Source organism: Eptesicus fuscus, chromosome 21, assembly GCF_027574615.1.
Source record: "Eptesicus fuscus isolate TK198812 chromosome 21, DD_ASM_mEF_20220401, whole genome shotgun sequence".
Taxonomy (NCBI): Eukaryota; Metazoa; Chordata; class Mammalia; order Chiroptera; family Vespertilionidae; genus Eptesicus; species Eptesicus fuscus.
In genome coordinates, this window is record NC_072493.1 from 32371940 (window position 1) to 32393823 (window position 21884).

The window sequence follows — 21884 nt, forward strand, 5'->3', positions numbered from 1 at the left end:
TAGCGGCTGTGTTTTATTTTTCACTAATGCTTTCATTCCGATTGTTCTCTTAGCCTACTGATAATTGAAAACTGTAGCAGAGAAAAAAGAAAGCCTGAGTTAGATCGAGGTCACGGATGGAAGAAAGAAATCCCAGTTCCTAGAACAGAAGAGTCTCCTATCATTGAATATACAGAAATCAACAAAGCTGGCCTCAGGCATATGAACACGATTCACAAAATTTCCTTTCCAGGGACAACAAAAGTTGAACGACTGCAGGGTTAAAAACCTAAACTCCCCGCACTGCACGGCCCTCTTTGATGCTTCTGAAAGAAACTCAAACACCGTTTGAAATGTTCGTTTTTTAAGGAAGCGAAAGCCTCCCCTTCTCACAGAGAAACTGTCCCCACATTTGGTCAACCAACAGGGGAGCTGGCAGCGTCACGTTCTGAATTAAACACTACAAGTCATGCCGCCCATTTCACACACTGCCCGGTACTAGCACTGCCCTGGGTGGGGAACTGTGGGGGTCTTCTCTCCAGGAGGGGAGCCCGAGGGAGAGCCTGCACCCCCTGGCTCTCAGGCAGGCCCTGTCCTCACTTACAGAGCGCCGGGGAGCCAGGCTTGTCTATACGGCAGCGCCTGCGCCGTTAATAGCATTTGGACGTTTTGACGTGCAGGCAACCCCTGTTCCATGTGTGCCTCCCTTCTCTCTCCCATTCTCGGTGCCACCAGCACCGCAAGGCACCGGAAACTTCTTCTTGTTCGGTGTACTGGTTTCTGCTAGATTTCCTCTCTCGCACCCGTGTCGAGGGGTCACTGTATGACAATGCTATGAACGTTCTCACCCTCTCCTGGTTCTTCTCGCATCCGCCATGGAGACACGGTCAAGCTTTCTGAAACCGGAGTTGTCCTCTTCACAACCAGGAAAAGAGCCCCGGCTATGCGTTACAGACAGCATCTCAATCATCACAAGCTCAGCCAGAGGATGTGAGTTTTTAACTCGGCACGAGCAGAGCATTACAGCGGCGGAGCGCTTTATTTTCTCCAAAAGTTAGCAACTGCCAAATTCTTCCAAGAGCTTAAATACCATAATGACAGATAACTGATGTACAGAAAGATTAAAGTAAAATCTGAAACTAACCAGAGAATGAAGATGTGAGCCAGAGATGTGCTTTGAAGAACAGACGTAATGAAAAAGAAAAATCTCGTTTCAATTGTCATGACGGGAAAAAAAAAAAAGGTTAAAGGGAACGAAGGGAAGAGGGCTTAATGGTTCCCAAAAGACCTAGAGTAGAGGTCAGATTCAGCAGGCATGACGAGTACCGTGTGCACAGACAGTGGTCTTTGCAACATCCATACTATTGTTGACTGCAATGCCCAGCGTGGGAGATGTGGTTAAATCTCTAAATAAAGACTTCTGACAGCTGTCCAGAAGTGCCATCAGTCATAGCCGTTCGTTTTCTAACACGGGCTTTACAACAGAGCCATCCTGCTCGCATGTTGACTCTGAAATCCAATACTAATATTTGCACAAATTGTAGAGTCAACATTAACGATGTTTGCTGTTTCTTATTTGTCACAAGAGTGAATGCTCCCCACCAACATGAACACACACATGCGCACACACATACACACAGCCTACAATATAAAGCCCTTCTTCGTGAAAACAGCCCAGGAGCGTGTAAGAGAACACACGTGACTCCCAAATGCCTGCGCAAGGTCCACGGAATCGGTTAGGAAGGTAGAAGCATTCTACAGACTGTGCACTTGCACCCCTCACTTCTGCACGTGACAACGCTGTGCTGTTTCGTTCCCTTCCCAGCCCCGCGCGGCCTCACAGGTGCACCCCCTGCTTTTGTGAGCTGGCATCCCCATGATTAGCCTCGCGTGACGAGCAGCCTGGGAGGGTCAGTAGTTCAAGCTTTATAGACATATAAAGCCATCAGCCTTTGTTCTTCAAAGGTTAATTTGAAATTATTTCACTTTCAGGTACTTCTCTGGGACAGTTTAAAGCAAACACATGATATGACGGTGTGTGTTTTTCAAGTATCCTTTGGAAAGTATCCACTATTAAATTCTTCAATGCAAACAGGTCCGAGCTTTGTAATAACAGGAGTGTGAACTCTGGAAGCCAATTCTTAAGGACTGGGTATGCCTTCCTAAAATTTTAACATTCTGAAAATTAGCTTTTAAATGTTACACACTAGGTAATAAAAAGTTTGTTTGGACTTCGTTGGTCCAAATAGTATCAAAACGTGTGACTATTCTCCCTGCAGCCTGACAGAATGTGAAATCTGAAGTTTAAGCTACAATTCTCTATCTTACGCTGAAATGCTGTGCTTTGCAGCTGCTGCACCATTTGAGAAGCCGGGAAAGGGAATGGAGCAAAGAAGAATTATGGCAATTATAAAATCTCGCTGGTATACATTGTCAGATTAATCACCAGCATTAGCAGGGCTCGGCTCCACCATCAGCAGCGTGAGGAACGGAGAGCCGAGAGCTCCAGGCTAAGGCGAAACTCAGAGCGGAGCGCAGATGCCAGCTCTGGAGAGCCAGCCAGAGCTGCAACAGAAATCTGTCCACACACACACACACACACAAAGAAAAAGAATAAAAAGAGTAAGCGTGCCACTCAAACTAACCACTAATTCCCAGCAAATATTATCTGAACAGTACATTACTGCATAGACTATAAGCATGAGCATTCAAAGACACAGCATACGCTTTCAAAGAATCATAATACAGCTGCGTGCCTATTACCACAAGGCAAGCAGTGGAACTGTGATTAATAATAAATTCAAGAATCTACACATTGTTCTTCTAGTGAGGGCGACTTTTCACTCACCCTGCCTTCCTTATGGTTACTCAGAAGATGCGTTCGTGCAAATGAACCCTAAGGAAAGCCAGAGACTATCAGTAAGACTTTAAAAAGCATCCGTCGAGATTTAAAAAAAAAAAAAAAAGTAGTTCTCTTTAATTTACAGGAACATATTTGGTGGTTCATGTGTAGATATCTTCTCAAGAATGAGGAGGAAAGGTTTTAGTGTCCTGTACTTTTAAATACGAATTAAAAAATACAGAAATAATTAGAATGTACTCAGAGGCATACATGTACAAAAAGAAATGTATAGGTTTTTTTAAAAAAAATGATAGTATAAGAACACAGAAGTACAAAGATGAAGTTGCTAATATTTTGGTTAGTGTGTGACGCCAGAAGGTTAATGTGTAAATTCTGTCTGGTACTAACACTGAAGACACACAGCACCTGGAATCCGTAGTCATCTAATGTTTGGCTACACAAATGACCACATACAGGGTGTGCCTGTGGGTGTGAGCCAGCCAGTCCACACCCTCCACGCAGCCCTCATTGCACACCCTAAACAGGGCTCGGAACTCCGCCTCCAAAAGGACCCGGCAGGTAATATAACATGACCCACGTGAGATATTCTTGCCTCCCTGCAGGGAAACAGCCTGCAGCGGGCAGCATGGCTCAGGCTCAGTGCAATTCCCCTTGGTGGACACAGGGACTCAGTTTTCCCAGCTCTCTGAACCTTCAAGAGTCAGAAATCAAGATTTTAACATGTTGGCAAGTAATCTAAATCAAAACAAGAAACACTACCCGCCATTGTTGTGTGGCCTCAGCAAATCATCTGAGGGCCAGATCGAGGCTATGAACCTCTGCCCTGATTGGGTAGCTCTACTCTTGGCCAGATGGCCCCCAGCTAGAGGAACGAGCAGAATGAAAATGCTCCCCTCCCTTCGTCACTCTCTCGTGATACCAAGCTACTCAGTAGCAAGACAGTGAAGTTCCTGCTCAAACTGGAGGACGTGAGGCAGCGGATGCAGAACACTGAGGCACACGAACCAGAGTCCTTCTGGACAAAACCACCCGGCCCGAAGAACCAGTTAGGGAGGGATAAGGTACAGTGTGGACAGAAGTCTCTATGCTAACGCTGAAAGAGTTCTTGGAGGTAATGCATCATTTCTGGCTTAGGTTGAAGACTGGTCCCCATGAGGGGCCCACAATCTAATCCCCGGAATCCTGAGGGTACCTTATATGGCACAAAGGACTTTGCAGACATGTGTAAGGCGTGGGTCTTGAGATGGGGAGACTATTCTGGCTTTTCCAGATGGGCCCTAAATGTAAGCGCACAAGGGACCGTATGAGAGGGAGGTTTGACTCCGCAGAAGGTGGAGGGATGCACCGTGAAGGTGGAGGGAAGGACCCCCAAGCCACGGAACACGGATGGGCACTAGAGGCTTCAAAAAGGACAAGGAAATGGGCTCTCCCCTAGTGCCTCCAGGAACCAGGCCTGCTGACACCTTGACTTCTGCCCCATGAAACTGATCTTGGACATGTGACCTCTATGAAACGAATCAATGCGTGTTGTCCTAATAAGGAACGTATAAGGAGCATGTGAATGTTACGTGTACATGTGTGCACGCGGACATGTCTAAGACTGCCAGAATAACGGCACACATGTCTCTCCTCTTGTGAGTCCCTCCCTGGTCAGGACAACAGGCAATAAGACCGGGAGAAACACTGGGCCAGCTGCAAATGCTACATCGGGTAGGGAAAAGGCCCCGGTCAGCTCTTCAGGCTCAGAGGATGGTGAGCGTTGCCAAAAACCTGCCTCTCTCCCTGCCTGAGGTGCTTCCCCGTATGGACCACTTACAGCGCTCTCCACCTTGTCAAAACGCTCAGTCTGGTAACTGTGCATGAGCTTAGAATTGAGACTTCCTTTGCTAACAGATAACGTTGTAATGGCATTTGTTACTTCTTTTTGTAATGCCAACTTGGAATGCAGTGACGATCCCTCGGCTGATAGAAGCCTCTGCAACCCAGCTACTGAATCTAGAGGCCATGGCCGCCCCCGCTGGACGACACAGCCAGGCAGAAAAGCTGAAGGCGCTAGAGTGAAAAGATGAAAAAAGTTTTGAGATTTCATCCTCCCAGGCTTTGGCGGCTGACGCAGCAGAGTCTCTCCGTTTGAAAGAGATTGATTATTTTCATTCTTCTGCTTCGTGTGATCACCAGGAAAACCGTTTCCAGAATCAAGATGTCGCTGGCAATTTTGATGTCACATAAGCAAACAGGCACCCCGTTCACGCTTCCCATTCACATCCGTATTAGCTCTGCCTTGGAAGCGGGGATGAGGGCCTGGCCAGTGGGAACGTGAGCCAACCAGGACAAAGTGGACTGGGCAAGAACTGACATTTCCACCTGTGAAGCCTCAGCACAACTACGACCCTGGCGTCTCTGCCTCCAAAGGTTTCCGCCCCTAAGTATCTGGCTAAAGTCGCAGCCTGTCAGCTCTGGATGGGACAGCATCCTTTCAATCTGTCTAGTCATCACCACCAAATCGATTGCCTAATGCACAACCAAGTTACCTGACGCCAGCATACCCTGACAGAAAATATCTAGAGATCCTCTTTGACTCTGTCCATCAGGGATTAAAGGACTCTCCTCCGCTCTCCATCCTCTTCCTCCTTTCTGACAACTGTTGGGTTATTTTTTCCCCAACTGCAAGCAATCACAGTATTCTCTCCGTGACTACACCCGCACGCTGTGTTTTAGTTGATCCTTACAAAATGGTGACAGACATTATTATTCTCTGGATTGTACAGATAAGGAAAGGAAGGCTCAAAATAGTTAAGTGACTTGCCTTAGGTCACGTAAGTTCATGACAATCTGTCTCATAGCCCAGTCTTCTAACAAGTCCCAATGGTCTCCAATAAAACTCATCATACCTTTTCAAGTGCTGATAAAATTCTATCCAATGACACATTCTTGGGCAGGATCAAGAACATTGGACAGCAAAGTTGGACACTGATGCTTAAAGTCCCAGGCAGTCCTATAAACCATCCTAAACTCAAGAAAGCATGTGCTCTGATGCCAAACTCTCATAATGAAGATGTTACTGGGATGCATCCATTTAAGATGTAATAGTTTTCCTCCCAGTCTCTGCCCCCGCCCCCCCGCCGCCAAGTTTAACTATTTTTTTTCTTTCTTGACTGCAACAAAATTAACCTTGTCCCTTTTTTTTTTCTATTGAGTCTTTTTTTTTTTTTTAACATGAAGCTACTATCTAACCTCCAAACAAAACAAAAAATGTCTAAAATGTTTCCTTTCCTACTGAAGACAAGTCAATGCCTAAAACAGTGATTTAGAAAGGTCATTTTAGGACAAACTCACAGATATTATGGCAGCCTTCGGCGGATCCAAGAACCAGGAAGCTAGGAAAACACCAAACTAATTTCAGTAACTGGATAGCCTGGCCTCCCCCATCCCTAAAATGACGACAATTTATTAAGTGCCTGCAATGTTGAGCAGGCAATCCCCTGGGCACCCTGGAGTTCCCATCTTTGCAGAGCAGAAATATCATCCATGTTTCACAGATGTGGAACCGCAGCTCAGAGAAGGAAGGTAACTTGCCCCAAGCCACTCAGGGGGGGACGTGGTTAGGCCAGGTTTCAAAACTAGGTCACGTCTGCTTCCCGAGTCAGTATTCCCTCTCCCTGCACCCTGCCGCCTCTCCAGACAGAAACCCGCCACCTATCAAGCTTCCCCTGACTGTCAGCAGAGCTATTTTCAGCAGTGGTACAATTTCACCACGCAGGAGCCAGGCTCATCAAATGAGATAATGCATAGAAAAGCTCTGAAGAGTGGTTACTGGCCATTAATAGACGATCTGGGGAAATCTGCAAAACCAAAATAACCAAATGTCACCTATTGTGTTCTCTTAGGACTCAACCACCATTGCAAGCCAATCAACTGTGTGTTTTCTGGGGTGCTTCCTCCTTAAATGCAGGCATTCAGCAGCAGCGCCCATGATCTGAGGTGTAGCTGGTGTGATAGATGAGACTTCTATGCGTAAAAGTTTTTAGTGGAGCAGACTGGGAAGGTAGGCCAACTTCTTTCTCATGAATATCCTCTTGATCACAAGATTGAATATGTACTTAAAGTAATAGACACTTTGAGATAAATTAACTTCTAAGAGAAGGGAACATTTTGAAAATTAAATTATACGACATGAATCAGGCAATCAATTAGCAATCAATACATAGCCAATAGTTACGCACAGAAGATGAAAAGGCAATTCATAAAAGAGTAAATACAAATGGAGGAACGTAGGAAGAGCTGATCAATCTCACTAACAATCAGAGACATGAAAATTAAAGTGATACTTTTTAAAAAATCTTAATTGCCAAGGTTGGCAAGGATGCGAGGCATTCAATTGGGATAAGCTCCCAGGGGTGTGGTTTGACAAAATCAGCCAAGATATTAAGGTTGGGAACAAATCCCCTGATTCAGCAACTCCACTTCCAGGAAATAAAACTATAGAATAGTCACAGATATATAAAAACACTTAGTTACAAAATGTTCGTCTCCATTCTACCGTTATCAAAACGCTGAAATCCACCCAAATGTGCCACAGTAAAAGACTGGTTAGAAACATATAAGAAAATACTACGCAACCACTTAAGATGATGTGGAATAGTCAACAGCAGGGAAGAATGCTCATGAACCACAGTTAAGTAGGAAAATCACAAAGGAAAAGAAAGGGAACATGCTAAGAATCAAATATGCTAAATATTAAGTTATTTCTGGTTAGTATGTGATTGTCTTATTAGCCTTTATTTTTACTTCTCTGCATTTTCTAAAGTTCCCATGAAAAAATTAATGTTTTATAACAACAACATATAATTTTAAACTACTTTGTGAGAAGGCATGTACAGCTGATCCGGCCTCACACCTGGCATAAACACGAACTTGAAAAATGCTGGCTCCAGTTCCTCTGTAATTCTTCCTCTCCCCACCCCCCCACCCCCCACCCATTTTACAGGAACACCAAAGGGGAACTGAGTAAAGTGTCTGTACGAATTCATGACCGCCCAGCCGTTCAGAGATCACATCTGCCTCCCTCCCTACAGATACCACACCCAGCACACAGCTAGGCACAGAGCGGGCTTTTACTGATGTGAAAGTAACTTTGTTGACTTCAGGTTAAATGAGCTGCTTGGGAAGAGCTTGGTCAGGAGTGTGCACTATTCCTTGAAACAAGAAGGCAGCAAATAGAACCAAGAGGGCCCCACACATGGTGTCAGAAGTTCTCTGCTCTAGTTCTGCAGGCACCCATCACTCAGGAGCTGTGTGATCTCAGAGAAGTTACTTCACCCCTCTGTGCTTTCATTCTGACACTATTTCAAGATAGCTGGGAGCACTGTGGCGAGAATTCAATACAATGTGTACAGAACCTTTACATATTCTAAAGAGCCAGCAACGTAAGATAATCTTACAGTGATCAGTAAATACTAATTATTCCAGAATAATTAAGCAAATTTTAGAGGTAGGAATGATAATGAAAAATGTTTTGTTAGTTTTAACTTGTTTCCACATGACTACACGAGAAACTTCTTTGGTTCTGATTTTGTTTCTCTTTATATGAGATAATTTGTTAATATGTAAGGACTGGCTCTATCCACTTTGCTAGTTCCTCTGTAATTCTTCCCCCCTCCCACCCCCGCTCCCCCACTCATCCATCCCTCCCCCAATCTAGGGAGAAATAGTAAAACATTGGAATAAAATCCACGCCCCCCTCACCCACATAAACTCTCTCCTTCTGTCTGTCTTGCACAAGCACACAATGCTAGATCTCCTCTCAGAGTCCAGTGAGGAAACCTCGATTTGCTTTCAGAGATGGCACAATGTGAATATGGCTTCTAACAAGTAGGATCCGGAAAACCAAGCGCCACAGCCTGGTAAACAAGTAACTCACAGATTAGAAAAAATGAGATTCTAACCATGTCACACAAATCATCAAATAGGAGGACACTTCCTGTTTACCTCATTTAATTAGGCCTGTGTAGATAAAGACTGGCACTTCGTGAAATGCAGGGTTATTAAGCAAAAGGAAGGTAACGAATTTAGGCAATAAACTCTAGCTTTTGATCAATCTACTGGAGCCCTTTATTTAAGAAGTCTTTGCAAGAAGGCCCTCCAATTGGCCCCCAAATGTTACTCTGCAAAAGGCTCAGGACTCACATATGAAGTTTGTGTATATGCTTCAGAAAGTGCAGGAAAGAATGTGGGCGGCATCATGTTAAATAAGTGACCTTCAACTGTCAACACGTCTTTTACTATAAAATCTGTAATAATTCCCAGAATAACCATCTAGTTTTAACAACTTTTATTTGATAAACAACAAATATATCTGTACATGAATGACCAAAATATCTTTACTCTGGTGAAATAGTTTTGCAATGTTACAAGTAAATTCACAATGCTTTCAGGCCCTTTCATTTTCAAAAGAGAAAAAGTAGGCTGCTGAGAGAAAGAATAATATAAATAAATGTAATATGGTACAGTGTATTCATTTTATCCCCATATAAAATCTGAAAATAAGCAGTTTTATAAAGCCAAAAGTGTTTTCTTTTCTGGGCCAAATTTCTGTTTGAGAACTGAAGCATGCAATTAACGGGCTGCCTCAAACTTCAGTTATGGAGCCAAGATAAAAATTACTCTCCTTAAGATCTTGTATGTGTAGAGTAATGGCTATGTGGTTCAAATTAAGTATTTGGTTCAACGTGCCCTCTCTTACTTAAGAAATATATACTAAGCCCAAAAGAGCACATTTTCTTCTAATTCAAGAACATATCATTAATAAACAATCTAAATATAATAAATTATATAATACTGGGTGGTAAGGCCAGGGTGGCAGGGGCAGGGAAACTCTATATTCTTAGAAAAAAGTATAAGATCGCTATGGCATTCTAAATGACCTTAAACAGAGGCATCAGTATTTAAATATTTAAATTTCCACTTAGAAAAAAAAAAGTCACATTATTGATAGGACAGCATACTCAAAACCAATAATGTCATGAAAACACATGCCCTTGTGTAATTTGGCAGATCAGGCAGCTCCCTGAATACAATAGACCTTTTTATTAAATGGATCTCTTCATCCTTGGCATTTTATGCTACAAAAACACTCAAAAACAAAAAAAGGGAGGGTGAGAAATAAAAAGAAACAAACATGACACTAGTAACAGTCTTCAGTTTGAACTCTTTCACCAAGAAGTATAAGACCTAAAAGATATGTTAGAAAAGAGACATTATTTAACAAAAATGAAAGCAAGCCTGGCTGGAGAGGAGGAAAACTACATAGAGATGCTACTGCTTTTGTGTGACTATACCAAAGGGCAACAGAGCCCTCTAGTGGAGAAAACATATAAGTAGATGGTTCTCTTTCAGGTTAATTTACAGGGAAAATATGTGGAACCTTTTCTTTCATGACGACTATGTCATTGTATTACGTAAAAACAAAAGATCAAATTATTTAAACTAGGTATTATGTAAGATAACTTCCAAATTTTAAAACCTTATATAACCCTTGTAATATCAATCAGGATAAAAAGCATATTTTTAAATATTCTCTTTAAATTAGGACTCTGAACCATTTTGTCCTTGAACAATAGCTTATATAACTCTCATCTATTATGCTGGCACTATAACAAATAAATTAAAATCTAAACCTACATGCAAGTATGAAATTCAACTGATTTCATGAAACAAAAACGTTTCAATTGAGATCAGGTATATTATTTATAATTACTCTCTATATATTACTTATTAATATTTTTAAATAAGTTTTTTATGGAATTGTCCAAATTATGAGATGAGGCTCATTAGAATACTTCAACTGGTCTTTTTAGAAACATATAAAGCTTCTCAAATACTCTGATCATGTTATTTCCATGCACAGTCAATGTCCAAGAATAGCAAATATAAAACGGTTGCTTAATTCATAAGATAATAAACCTCAATTTTTATATACAATCGTTCAAGGACTTTTTCCAAGATAGTCAAAAATCTCAACAGTTACTCAGAACAAAACAATTTCAAAATCATTTTACTTGTAATAAACAGATATGTTTTAGCATAAAAGAAAAGTGGTCACAAATGTTTTTAATTTAAAATGGGAGTTTAAATTACCAAAAGGTTAGATTATTACAGAAACTGTCCTCTACTTAATGAGCACCGGCTTCTTTAAAAGAAGATAAATGCCAAGATCCCACTGGTTTAAGTTTTGTTGACAATTGGAAAAGGAATTGTAATCAGACATCTGAGGATCCCAAGTGTAAATGATCCGATACAATGAAGTCTTATCCACGAAAAGGACTGTAAGTTAGCGCTAGCCTCAAATTCAAGGGATCTTTCGGAGAAACTGAAAGGCAGAGTTCAGTAACATGAGGTGTGGAAACAAAAACGAAGAACTGAAGGTATAAAGGAAACTAGTCTAGTTCATAATTGCGAAGTGTGGATTTAAAAATCTTGAGAATACACTTTTTTACAGGAAGAAAAGTAATTTTCTTGTATTACTATAGAACTGGCAGAATTTACACTAGATATGAATTCATCATGGTGATGATTTGCAGGATAAAAGAATATGGCAAGTATACCTCACACTGTAACTACAACACATGATTTAGGAACAAGACCCTGAGCTTTAACAAACGGGTTCTCCAAGCCCAAACCACCAATTTCAAAATTATACTATACAACATTTTGGGTTTCGCGCATGGGAAATCTGGTACCTTCATTGAAGGGAATAAATTTAGAGGTGACTTTGATAGTTCGCACATGGACTTTGTACCTCTCACAATATATAAATTTTGAAATTTAGGTATGTGTATGTATACATATGCATACATATGCATATATATGCACACACATTAGCATCCCTATAATAAACCTTAGGAAGGTGACTACATAGAAAAGTGAAGTGCCAGTCCTAAAATATCTTTTACTGGTATATACCAAGGTACCAAGATTGTATTTGTTCAAGGAGAAAAAAATTTTGTTCTTTTCAATGGATCCTCTGACTCAAAAACCAAAACCAGCCCAGGCTATTCTAGATTTAAAGCCACGACATTAGACACAGCCCCGTTATGAAGGCTCATCCTGCCTAAACTCTGAAAGAGACTTAATAATCAGATTTTACCCACTACTGATGTAAGATTAGCAATTAAGAAAGTTTTCTCATCATTACCAATGAACATTAGACTGAAAATATTGAAATTGCTCATAATTAATAGTTTTAAAATGGATGTTTGACAAAACCTGGATTTTATACCTTAACTACGATTCTGATAAATCAGTCGGCTCATTGAAACAATCTGCATGAGTTTCAACAACTGTCCCCGCTAAGAAACAGTGAACAGGGCGGGCCTGTCCCACATTCAGGCATCCCTCATTAGAAGGATCCTGCCTTCGATGGGCACATCAGCCCTCAGATTCAAGAAGGCAGCATTTTATATGAACTATTTATCTGCAGAGCCAAATTAGCTTGATTGACAGGTTGTGTCTAGAAAAAGAAGCTACAGGATCTTCCATGATGAGAAATTTCCTAGCCTAAAAAATTCTCTCTCTTGAGACTCTGCAATAATGCTTGTATTTAATGATCACCATGTTGAAGCCATTTCCATTCATTTTCACCCAATCAGAGTCCTCAAGCTCCTAACTCCAGACAGTCGTGAATGCCTGCCCTTCCTGCTCAGTACCAGGTGAGCACCAACAGAACCGAATTCCTCCCTTGCCTCTACTGGTTAGCAGTTGGGACTGCGGGGTCCGGGCCTCTTGGTCTAGCAGAAGCTTTAGGTGAAGAGATGACTTCCCCCTGGATACTGAGATGCTGAGCTCCACACAGAGAGGTCCACAAGCTACAGCTTTCAACCTACAAAGGTCTTCGGGTTCAGAACGCTGGTTAAACAAAGGTCAAGGAGAGAAGAGTGTTAGTTTCTGAGGAGGCAACATCCTAAAGCTTGCAGCTCCCTAACTAGGGGGAAACAGACTTGAGGCAAGGGGTGCAGGATACTGGTGGGATGTCCCCAGCAGTTACATATGATGTGTTGCCACAATCTTCCTGTGGCCTGGGGACATCCCATATATCTAAATTTTACCTAAAATGTGTCGGATTTAGAGACTGTTGGGGTGATTGTACTTTGAAAGGAATTAGATCACCTAATGTAGGGGCTGGCAAACTTTTTCTGTAAAGAGCCAGACAGTAACTATTTTAGGCTTTGCGGACCGTATGGTCTCTGACATAATTACCAATCTCTGCTTGTAACATGTAAACAGCCACAGACAACATGGAAGTGAATGGAAAGGTTGTGTTCTAATGAAACTTGACTTACAAAATCAAGTGGCGGGTCAGATTCAGCCCATGGGCTGTAGTGTGCCAGCCTTGAATCAAGACAGCTGAATCCAGTCAACAGTGACTTCTGGCTACAAACTTCAAGTGTCAGAGCACTTGAAGTTATAATGTTTTATTCTGATGGCTCCTCAAAATCCTTCTTCTACCTTCCAGAGTCACCCTGATCTTTTTTTTTAGTGGAATTAACTAGGAGTCCCTCCAATTGCCTTAGTAAAGTCAAATATCAAAAATTCAAACTATGAATCTGTATCATTTACAGCCGGGGAAGAAGCAGACAAGACAAAAATGCGTAGAGGCCACTTGGAAGGGGCAGTGTCCTAGCACAACCCAGAGTTCATGAAGGAAAGGTGACCCCTTCTCACCACCTGATCAACAAGAGAGAGAACTTCAACAAACAGCAATTCCAACAGAGGAGTGCCTTGTGGGGAATTTTTTTTTTTTTTTAACCACTAGAAACACCAGAATTGTAAAGAAAATGAGGTTACCTATGTTTTCATTCACAGAGTCACCACTCTGCAAATAAATACTGGTAGGTTTTGTTCCAGCCTACCCTGCCTCAAGGAGAACAGACATTCACAGCTCGGACGTAGAAAACAAGCTTCCCTGAGCGGCTAAGGAAAGCTCTGATGAGAGATGACTCTTGAATGCCCAGAAATCTTGGAAATGAAGATGCCCGATTCCCTCTGCATTCAGCTATTTGATTTGGCATGGGCAGAAATAAAGTGGTGATAGCAATTTGTAAATTGGCCTATTTCACAGTGCAGTAGAAGGAAGGACTTTATCTAGAAGCCGCAGCCTACTTGGGCAAGGACACTTTCTAAGACAGCCACGTGGGACATAAAGGCTAACTCAGCAACGACGAAAGCCCTGTGCCTGTCTCCAGCCTCTTTCTTTAAGCCTGATACCACCGCTGCTGCAGAGTGAAAGTAATTTGCAAGGATTTGATTGCCTGGAATGCTCAGTACAATATTATTTTAAAAATTAAGAATAAAAACCTTCAGCACTCACCTAGATTTATGCTTCTCAAGAGTGAAGAAGGGAATGGGCAGTGTTAAAGGCAATTTCTGAGGGAAGGTTGGAGCTGGGGAAATAGCAGCCGTGACTGAATAGAAAGCGCTGGTGTGCCTACGACCTTCCCTAACATCCCTTCCTTTCTCCCTGAGCTTCACAATTGGCCACCATATCTGTCGGAACCACAGACGCCTGCTTGCAGTGTCCACAAAATGGATTATGGACATCAAGAAAGAAGAGTCTTCAAAGGGACATGGGAGCCGTGAAGAGGCAGGGTCCAGGGTTTTCCTCAAAGAGGTTCGAGGTCCATTCTGATCAACACCACACTTATCCCCCTGCTTAGAATCTCCTCCTCCTCTTCAATCGTGATTAAATATCCAACTCAACATAGCTCTTTGTATGAACCTTCTCGATTAGTCCAGGATTACAATGTCATAAGCCTGATGTTGCAAATCCCTGACAGAGCATTAGCCATATCCGAAGGTCTGTTATCAAACATCAGACAAAGTATAAACACTCATGCCAAAAATCAGCAGTAATCACATATCTGACTAAACAAAAAGCAGTCTAGGCAGAAGAGTGATGGAATGAAATCTCTTAGTCAATTTTCTCGTTAACTAAGTATTAAATAATAGGGTGTGTTTTTTTTTTTCTTACTTAAGTCCTTATTTTTTCTTAATTTTGCTACATTGAGAAAATGATTGGTCATCACCCTCACATTAACAGTAGTCAACGCAATAAACACAACATATTTTTCCTTCGATGATTGAGGATCTAGCCATTATTTTTAATACAGTGTCATCAGTTTGATTACCAATGATAACTATATAGAACTCATCCCAAAACAAATTCAGAAAATTGTGCTGAACATATTCTGAGCCTAGGGTGAGGTCTGCGAATTGATTTTAAATAAATTCTTTCAAATAAACAAACTCCATTTGCTTCTTTGCCTTCACAGACAAGTGCAGTCACAAGTTGTGTTCAGAGACTGTAGCTCAGAGTGTAGACCCTGCACAATAACTAATCCTCTAACTCGTGTTTTCACCTCCTGAGCGTGAGCTGATGATGCTAGGGAATGATTCTGGGGGTTCAAGAAGGGGTTACTGAAAATGAAGAAAGAGAAAGGAGAGAGCAGGACAGAACAAAGGGGTAAGAAAGAGAAGATCAACAAGGGAGGGGCTTTGGAGGTGGGAGTGATCAAAGGACAGAGAGAACCTGCCAGAAGACAGCTGAATGCAATCCCATTTTTGGTTTCCATAAATTAAGATGCATATCCTTACTCAAAGCAGTTGGTTCTTACAGATCCAGATATTGATGTAAATAGACAAAGACAAAGTAAGAGTGAAATCCTATGGAGAGTTACTGTACAAGCATCTGCTTTGCCACTACTTCCTTAACCGCCCATGATGCTAAGGGAAGAACACCCCTTCAGCCACCTACCTCATGATGGTCACTGTGGTTAAACACCAGCAATCAGGAGGGTTAATTTACAGGTTAAGGCATGCACTAATTGTCCAACTTTATAAAGAAATGAAATCCTTTACCCAAAGGAAAATTATATTCTCAATGACCAACTGAAACCTGCAGTATCCTTAGTAACAAAATCATGATACGTCGTTGTTCCCTATTATTCCACTAACCAATCAATTTTGGTTTCAACAACCCAAGTACTTGGAATATGTCCATGCACCACACAGACCAGGTCAGAAACTCCTAGAGGGAGACTGTTGTCTCTAACCCTTGAATACCAAAATAGCCACGATCTTTTGCTGAGTGTGCATCTTTCACAGAAGACAAGGTCAGCCCTACACAGCCTTTCATGGTAACACTGGGATTTTAAAAGAGAGCAAGATTTTAACTAAGCAATAGCTGAAAATGCTATAGATACATTTTTAAATTATAGAATCACTATGTAAGATTTCATTATAGCAGTCAATAATAATAATAATAATAATAATAATAACTGTAAGTTAGTGGCCTACCTATTCCTGAGTTAGCTCCAGTAACTACAACCACTTTGCCAGTGAAGTCCCGGCCCTGGAGTATTTCCATGGCTGTGGTGCTCCCATCGTATCTCTGTCTGTTGGGTGGCTTTGTAGGATTATCATCCACAGTAAATGCCAATCTTGGGTCCAAATAGGTAGTTCTTTTATTTATATGGCTGCAAAGAAAAGGAGAAAGCAGTGACCCACAGCAGTGAACACAGGCATTTGTAAGTGTAAGATAATGTTACAGTTTAGGCTAGGCAAACCCCATTCTTCATGTACTTAGACGGCTTATTCTTAAGCCCAGAAAGAACTGAAATCCATGTAGTCTATCTTCTGGCCTCAAGAAGAACTACATCCCTGCCTGGAAAGAGAGTCAACTACTCCTTTGCTTCAGAACTGCCTATAAAATATGCTAAAACACACACTATGCATTGCCTTGTACCCTTAAATCTCAAAAGAGAAGAAGGCTTTAGGTTTGTTTTTAATTCATGTAAATGTAGCTATAAGATCTGTCAGTCACTCTTTTTAGTAGGTTTCAATTAAATCTTTTGGCCCTGTGCAAGGGCCTAAGAAGATTGGCAGAGAAATAGGAAACGCAAAATGGTAAGTCTCAACAGTAAATGTGAAACTGACCAACTACTAAATTTCTAAAGACTTTCCTTTTAAGACTGTACTCATACCTCCTACAAGCACTCTAATTTTGATTTGGAATTGATCTCAATATTGTAGAAACAATATTAAAATATATTTGGGACACATGGATTAACAGGTTACTCCTTATGTATTTATTGCATTTTAAATTCTTGGGATTTGAGATAAAGACCTCAAATACCTTAAAAACTAGTAAGAACTTCCAGAAAGAGATGAGATTTCATGATTTGTAAAAGTAAATATAGTTTTACAACTATGCTTATCATCCTATAAATACTAAGATCCAAGAATAATCCAACTTTCATTGTAATTATAGCCATAGCTGCCAGGTGTTTGCACTCCAATGTTACACGCAGACAACAGAGCAGTGCTATGCTGGACCCAGTTCACATGGGCTTGCAAGAGCCCAATGTGCATAAATATCTCTCCCCAACTCCTCAGTGACTTCAACTTGGGAGCTTGAAACAGGCTGCGGTGAAAGTATTTACACCGTGGTAACAAATCTGGACTTTCCCGCCAGAGAGCTGTGTTAACATGAGCCAGCACACCTCTCCAGCAGGCCCAGGGAGGTAAGATGACCAGCCAGGGCAGCCCGGGGCCGCTTGCCTCCCTTGGGGCACTGTGGGGATTGAATGAGCTACTACTACAGGTATAAGGTGACTAGAATCACGCCTGGCTCGCACAATGTGCTAGACCGGTGGTTACTACTATTGTTTGTTATGGGAATTTACTCTAAAGAGAGTTTTACAGATAAGAAATGTTCAAAACATTATTTATAGGTACAGCTGCCCAATAATAGGAATTTAACAACACCACTGCCCACTCTCTCTACAAAATAATACTCTATAGCCATTAAACATTTTCTTGAAAAATATATAAGGATATGTGAAAATGCTCACAAATACATTACGTGGAAAAACAGGCTACTATTCAGTTCACAAAATATATTTCCTTTTTTTTTTTAAGAAAGTGTGTGTATATAAAACAGAGTGGATGAATAAATGCAAAAATTGTAAAAGTAGTTATTCCTGTTAAGATACATTATATACTGTGCCATATTTTTCTACAGTCAATGTATATTATTTTTATGATAAAAATATTTAAAAGTAAAATGACTGAGAACAGTTACTATGTAGACACTTACTCGACAAAATACACTTGTCCATTCTCATCCGTTTCCTGCTCCCATCCATATGGCAAATCTGAAACACAGGAAAGACTGAGGTCTACACGAGGTAGGGGTGGGGTGAACTGAGCAGGGTCCTCCTGGTCAGCAGAGAGGCCCTGCCCCTGAAGCCTATGCCGTCAGACCACACCTAGGTCACGTGTTCCCATTGTGGCAGTTGCTGAAGGCCCATTAGCCCAAACGGACTCAACATTTCTGCCTCTGGCTCAGAAATAAAACTCTGTTTCATTATTGGTCATTCTTAAACTCTCCTCAGCTTCAGCTCCTGCTTTTGATGAAGACTTTACTGGCTGCTCCAGTCAGTGTGAATTCTCCCTTGAATGAATTCACAGAATGTATCTTTACAACACCATTTGTATGCTGACTCACGATGCCTCTTATTCAATATAGAGTTCCATTTTTTTTCCATCGGTACATACTGTCTCTTCAACTAGACCTTCTTATACTTCTATTCCGTGGGTGACACACTTCTTCAAAAGCACCCATAAGTCATGGCGATCTCGATGGAATCCCACCCAACACTGGTATATTTAATTCCACAACAGGCACCAAGAACAAGTTTACAATCAGTGCAGCTATAAGAAAATCTAATAAACTGTGAGTCAAAGGCCTCTACTGTTTTTATACTTTTTAATTTAAGAGTAGTAATAAATCATCCTCACCACTCCACCCAAAGACCTCATCACCTCCTTCTGCCAAGTCCCACAAGCTCCTGGGAGTGAGAGTCCAGCTCCTGCTGGCTCGCTATTAGAGGGCCTTCCCAGAATGACACAGTGACCTGTCACTTCCCTGCCTGGGATGTTCTCTTATCTAATTAAAGCTTTACATATAAAGGGTTTTGCTTTATGACCTCAAAATACAAACCTCCTGCTATTCGTTTTCTTTTTCCAGTTTTCGGATGTTCCCATTGAGTCTTCTCCTCAGTGTGACTATTAAAAAAAATTCACAAAACAACAATAAGTAAAAGTTATACTTCTAAAAATTAATCCATTGCATTAAATTTTTTCTCTCCCAAATAATACTCTCTCTTGAGAGCAGTGAATTTACATTCAGGAAGAAATAGAACATAAATGTTACTGTTTGCATCAAGTCAAATTCCCTAGATTGGAAGAAGCAGCGATCTGTGGAAATGTCCTGAAACCCTGCCGAGGGCGCGGGAGGGAGGGAGGAGGACCGCAACTTCAGTGTTAGGAAGCCAGCTCAGTCACTCCAAATATCTAGAGAGGAGCTTTGTTTTACATTTGTTTTAGTTTTATTCCAGAGTAGATTGACAAACTCCAGCCAAATTCATAATGCTGATATTTAGATACTTAGATATAACTGTATTGTTCTTAATGTTTATTCTTCCCACAGATATAATTTCAAAGTGTTTTTTAACTAATGATTCCTAATTGCCCCCAAGAGGTAATTAAGAGTGCATAGCTCACCGAGCTGTGTGCCTTTGGTCAAAGTTACTCAACTTCGGGGCCTCAACTTCCTCATCCGCAAAATGGAAATAATCCCAGCACTGAGCTCAGGGGAATGTTATGAGGATACTGCATACAAAGGATTAAACACAGTACCTGGCATATAAGAAGCCCTCAAAAGTGTTAGCTATTATTTTGAACAAATCAAATATACAAACTAGTCTGATCTCTGTGTCAAATTTAGCATTTCATCTCAGAAATGCACACTAAGTTATAATTAAAATCATAAGCCAATAACAGAGTAGACACCTGTAAGCAGGTGATAAAGTATGAAGGAAAACATAAAATTACTTAATCATGGAAACAGCTGGATGTTTCAAGAGTCAATCAAAGGGGAGGATGATTTCCTAAGTTCACATCCCCCTGCCAAAGGAGAAAATATTTAATCAATGACCTCTAGATGATAAAATTTGAATATTCCTTCCCTATCACTTATTTGAAAGAGAATAAGAATGGAGAGCATAAACTTGCTGTAAAATTTTACAGGTCGAAAGCAAGTTCTTTCCAGGAACTGCTGCCTCTGGTCTGTTTGTATAAAATCTGCGTGGCCAGTGCAGGGACACTGGACTCAGAGGCAGACCTGAGCTCTTGTGCCACCTGCATCTAGGCAGCCAGTCTCCCTGGCCACACACTCATGTCAAGGAGACACCAGACCTGCAACAGTGATTGGTGACTACACTGTACAAGCAAAGGGTATCAGTATCAAGGACCAACTCCTATTTGTCTGTACATGACCATCATCAAATCCTACTTGCAAAAACAGAAGCCCGGACTCCCTGATAAAGATAACCTGCCCCTCGCTGACAGGACCCCTGCTTCTTGCAAACTAAAGGAACAGCAATCAGATAAACCAAACACTGGCAACAATATAAAACCTTCCTGCTCTTGGCTTTGCCTGCCTCATGCTTCTTCAGGGAAATTTACAGATGGGATCACATTTTCCTTTGTCTGACATTAAAAGTACTTGTCATCCCATAGGCACATATCAAATGAGCCTGGAACCCAGCTCTAAAACATCTGCCCTCGGGAGTGGAATGCTGACACTCTGTTGCATCCAGATGAACCCTCAGGCACCCAGCCCTGCGCCTGGCCGACAGGAGGTGCTCAAATGTAAGCATGTGGAATGAACAAATGCTTTCCCAAGAAGGTGAAACATTCACTCAGAACACCGTTTTCTCCTATCCTGAGAAATATTTTTTTTAATAAAATAAAATAAAATAAACATTGTCATGCCATCTTCTCCACTTTGACAGAAAATGCCTAAGCCAGGGCTTTTTACACTCACACTCCGGCCACATGGGCTGGATGGTTCTTTGCTGTGGGGGCCGTCCTGTGCATTGTGGGATGACTAGCCGCTTCCCTGGTCTCTACCCACTAGATGCCAATATACCCCTCCCAGTAACTGTGAAAGCATATACTGTCTCCAGACATTGCCAACCGTCCCTCAGGACGACCCTGGGCCTAGCTGAGGCGAAGACAGTGTGTTTCGGTTGTGAGGATTCCAGAGCCTGATGCCCATGTGTTCTGGCTCTCCCATGCACCAGTCACATGCCCTTGGAGGTTAGCTAGCCTTCCTGTGCCTCAGTTTCCGCATCAGTAAAATGAGGATAATAGCAGCACCCACTTCTTGGGGTTAAAGAGAACTGAATGAGTTAATGTGTGAAGGCCTAAGAGCCATACCTTTCACATAGATTATATTAAATTAATAGTTACATATAAAAATTAAAGTGTTCTTTTTAACTATAACCTAAAGTGACTTATTAATGCACAAAAAACTATGACACATGTCCCCAGTGTTATCTTATTCCCCCTTTAACAGAAGCCCTCTCTTATTTTCCTTTCATTAAGCTTTTTTGTCATTTAAAAAGATAATTAACAGTCATCTTTATTTAAGCCAAAGGGATCAAAATTAAATTCATACTATATTCCATGGATTTCACTTTCAAGTATGCTCTTCTAAGGTTTTTGTTGTTGTTTCAAAGCAGTTTAAGTTCACTGGGAGACCCAGGGCTGCCTGTGAGGAGAGCCCGCCCTGGGGGAGGGACCCATCTCCCCATGGGGCAAAGCTGGCTGCGAAGAGGGCATCAGAAGAAAAGGGGGATTGGGTAGGCCACCCAGGGAGGCCTAGGTGGCTGCCCCAACCCTGAGACCTCACCCTCTGTCCCCATCTCCTGGATCAGGCAGAGGTAGGGGAGAAGGCCTGCCAGCTCTCTCTGGTGCTGGGAACAGCCCCTTCCTGAGAGCCCTGACTGGTGGCCCTGGAGCCATATGATATATGTGCCTTGAGGTCCATGAGTGCACCATGGCCATGTAGGGAAGCACAGGAGCCAACAAAACCACACAACAGAAGAGGGCGAGGCCGAAAGGGGACTCCACGAGACCC

General features: G+C 41.8%; 1 protein-coding gene across 1 annotated transcript in view; it reads right to left on the minus strand.

The window, feature by feature from the left end:
- WWOX (WW domain containing oxidoreductase) overlaps positions 1-21884 on the minus strand; it is a 282450-nt gene that overhangs the window by 257417 nt on the left and 3149 nt on the right. Inside the window, exons 2-4 of the mRNA XM_054710290.1 lie at positions 18900-18964; positions 17994-18051; positions 16193-16371 (exon numbers count right to left, since the gene is read on the minus strand). Of these exons, the coding sequence (XP_054566265.1) occupies positions 16193-16371; positions 17994-18051; positions 18900-18964 (302 nt within the window). The remainder of the gene's footprint in view (positions 1-16192; positions 16372-17993; positions 18052-18899; positions 18965-21884) is intronic.